The following is a 3210-nucleotide window of genomic DNA, read 5'->3' on the forward strand; positions in this document are numbered from 1 at the left end:
TTCTCTGTACAGGTCATTGCCTTCACGGGTTCGTTCTCCCACACCAGCAAACACAGAGAAACCACCTGTTCATATAGAAGAGGCACCAATTAACTTAAAAATAGGAGCAACACTGTGAAAACTACTTCAAAACACCCTGAGCATACGTACCATGCGCTTTAGCGACATTGTTAATCAGTTCCATAATGAGCACAGTTTTCCCAACACCAGCACCGCCAAAAAGCCCAATCTTTCCTCCTCTTTGGTAAGGAGCAAGCAGATCAACAACCTGAAAAAAAGCAACAAATCTCAGGTCGGAACAAGAAAGACAACAGCGCAGAGCTAAGGCCCAGAATCTACCTTAATACCAGTTGCCAGGATTTCTTGCCCAGTGGCCAGATCAACTAAAGCCGGAGCATCTCTGTGAATAGGTAAGTAATGGTCGGTCTCTGAGCAACAGCAAAAAAGCACATTGTCATGACAGGCTAGCAGAAAGTGAGGCATCGATTAGGTGTGGCTTAGACTACTTACTAATTTCGCCTCTCTCATCGATGGGTTCACCAAGAACATTCATGATACGTCCAAGGGTAGCTCTTCCAACAGGGACCTTAAAAATAAGAACAAACCAAAAGTCATATTTTGCTCTGAAATCTTAGTCAGATTACATGGAGGAAAATAGAGGGCAGCATCAAGGAAATGAATAGTGATATCCACATTAACGAAATTATTTAAACATAGAGTTTCTTAGAAATGAATAAACTTTTGAAGAAACAATTGTAAATGGGCAAAGTCAACGTTGAGGATAAGGAATCACAAGGTGAAGCAAAATACCATCAATGAATTCACAGATCTAGACCTAGTAATGGCAACATAAAACCTATGAAATCCCGGATCAACGACCCAGATGGACGGATCTAATCACAGAAACCACTTACAGTGATTGGAGCGCCAGTGTTGAGAACGCGCCTTCCACGGACGAGACCCTCGGTACCATCCATCGCAATGGTCCTGACGACATTCTGACCCAAGTGATGAGACACCTCGAGCACCAGCCTCGTGGGATGGTCTTGCACCTCGAGAGATGTCATGATCGGAGGCAATCCCTCCTGATCCTCGAATCTTACATCAACAATGGCACCAATGACCTGGCAAACCTTCCCGATCGCACCTTTTCCACCGTAATCATAGGTCTTCTTCCCCTCATCCTTAGCAGGGGCAGACGATGGCGCAGCTGAGCTTGCCGGTGAAGAGGTCGAATACTCGGCGACTCGGCCGAGGAGGTCTCCGAAAGGAGAAGCGCAACGAGCAGGGGAAGGAGAAGGAATCCTGGGGCTCCGGCTCCCGAATTTGGCAGCAGATCTGCCGGAAGATGAACGGAGAAGCGATGATAAGACTCTCCGAGACGCCATGAGTTTGTGGGTGTGTGTGTGAAAGAGGAAATGCTAGGGTAGCTGCAGAACCTGAATCTAAGCTCGACTGGTTCTGTTTTAAGGAGATTTCCAAAGTTTGGTGGGCTTTAATAATGGGCTTTTCTGGGCCTACAACATGCATCTTTTATACAAAACTAACTGACAAATGAAATGGCCGTTTTAGCATTTGGGATTCAAATGGAGTTCAAGGTTGATTGAAATATATTTGGGATTCACCTTTTAATAACAAAAGTTTCTTTTGGGAGTTGAAAGGTTGAACAAAGTAAACTATCGTTGCTAAATCCACACGTTGACAAATTGAGTATATATGCAACACATTTTTATCCACATTTTTCTTGAAATATCGTTGCTGTTGCTGGATAGTAGTTGGCAATGACCTTCAAAATTTTATTAAAAAATGGGCCTGCAGACCGATGTTTCTTTCTACACCCATCTATAGGCATGGCACTACTCACAGGCATAAGGTTTTTCTTTTCGTTATTGTCGAAAAAAGATAATAATCAGACGAAGTATCAAGTATGTGAAAGACATGAATCCAGCTTCTAAGCTGCAGACTCCTTGGAAATCTTCTCTGCCTTTGCAACCACCTCATCGATACCTCCAACCATGTAAAATGATTGTTCGGGAAGATCATCGTACTTACCATCAAGCAAACCCTTAAACAAATCAAGAACCCCACAAGATGATCTGGGTCAGCCTGGTGACTTATTACATTTGATAACAAAATTTCTCTACGGCAGAATAAAACTAGCCCATCATAGACCTAGCAAGCACAAAGGATTCTTGCATACTAAAAACAAATTTTAGCTCAATCCACGGCCAGTAAACATGTACCTGGAAACTGTTGATGTTTTCTTTGAGGTCCACTTATTTTCCAGGGGCACCCGTGAAGATTTCAGCGACATGGAAGGGCTGACTCAAGAATCTCTGGATCTTACGGGCACGGGCAACAGTCAGCTTGTCATCTTCACTAAGCTCATCCATTCCCAAAATGGCGATAATATCTTGCAAGTTCTTGTAGTTCTGTAGCACTTTCTGCACGCCACGAGCCGTGTTGTAGTGCTCCTCACCTAGAATGTGAGGCGAGAGCATACGGGATGTTGAATCCAGAGGATCCACAGCAGGATAGATACCAAGCTCTGAAATCTTCACATGGGAAAGAAAAGAGTATAAAGATGTCAGCTTTATGAGCCTTACACAAAACTATTTTGAATAATAGCATCAGAGGGAGAGGGAGACAAAGTCACACCTGTCTCGAGAGCACGGTTGTGGCGTCCAAGTGAGCGAAAGTTGTGGCTAGAGCAGGATCTGTCAAATCATCAGCAGGGACATAGATGGCTTGGACTGAGGTGATTGAACCTTTCTTGGTGGTTGTGATTCGCTCTTGAAGAGCACCAAGATCGGAAGCCAAAGTTGGCTGGTAACCCACAGCAGACGGGATACGACCGAGCAAAGCAGACACTTCGGAGTTGGCCTACACACGAGATATTTTAGCTCAGATTATGGCTAAGGTACTGGTGTTCAGATTATAACCAAAACAAGACTCACCTGGGTGAAGCGGAAAATGTTATCAATGAAAAGCAAGACATCTTGGCCTTCAGCGTCACAGAAATACTCAGCAACAGTCAAACCAGTCAGTCCAACACGAGCACGGGCACCCGGGGGCTCATTCATTTGTCCATACACAAGAGCACATTTGCTCTCAGACTGTGAACATTGGAATACAGAGAGAATTAAACAACAAAGATCAATCAACTGCCATTTGCAGGAAAAAGAAAAGTGAAAGTAATCCCAATCAATG

The 3210-nt window shown here is 44.1% G+C and overlaps 1 protein-coding gene and 1 pseudogene across 1 annotated transcript in view; both read right to left on the reverse strand.

The window, feature by feature from the left end:
• The window catches only part of LOC18019002 (ATP synthase subunit beta-1, mitochondrial), a 3008-nt gene extending 1573 nt beyond the window's left edge, over nt 1-1435 (reverse strand). Inside the window, exons 1-5 of the mRNA XM_006399313.2 lie at nt 915-1435; nt 511-586; nt 340-428; nt 151-268; nt 1-65 (exon numbers count right to left, since the gene is read on the reverse strand). Of these exons, the coding sequence (XP_006399376.2) occupies nt 1-65; nt 151-268; nt 340-428; nt 511-586; nt 915-1388 (822 nt within the window). The 5' untranslated portion in view covers nt 1389-1435. The remainder of the gene's footprint in view (nt 66-150; nt 269-339; nt 429-510; nt 587-914) is intronic.
• A 346-nt stretch (nt 1436-1781) lies between these two features.
• LOC18019003 overlaps nt 1782-3210 on the reverse strand; it is a 2603-nt pseudogene continuing 1174 nt past the window's right edge.

This window comes from Eutrema salsugineum, unplaced genomic scaffold (assembly GCF_000478725.1).
Source record: "Eutrema salsugineum unplaced genomic scaffold, Eutsalg1_0 scaffold_2, whole genome shotgun sequence".
Classification (NCBI taxonomy): domain Eukaryota; kingdom Viridiplantae; phylum Streptophyta; class Magnoliopsida; order Brassicales; family Brassicaceae; genus Eutrema; species Eutrema salsugineum.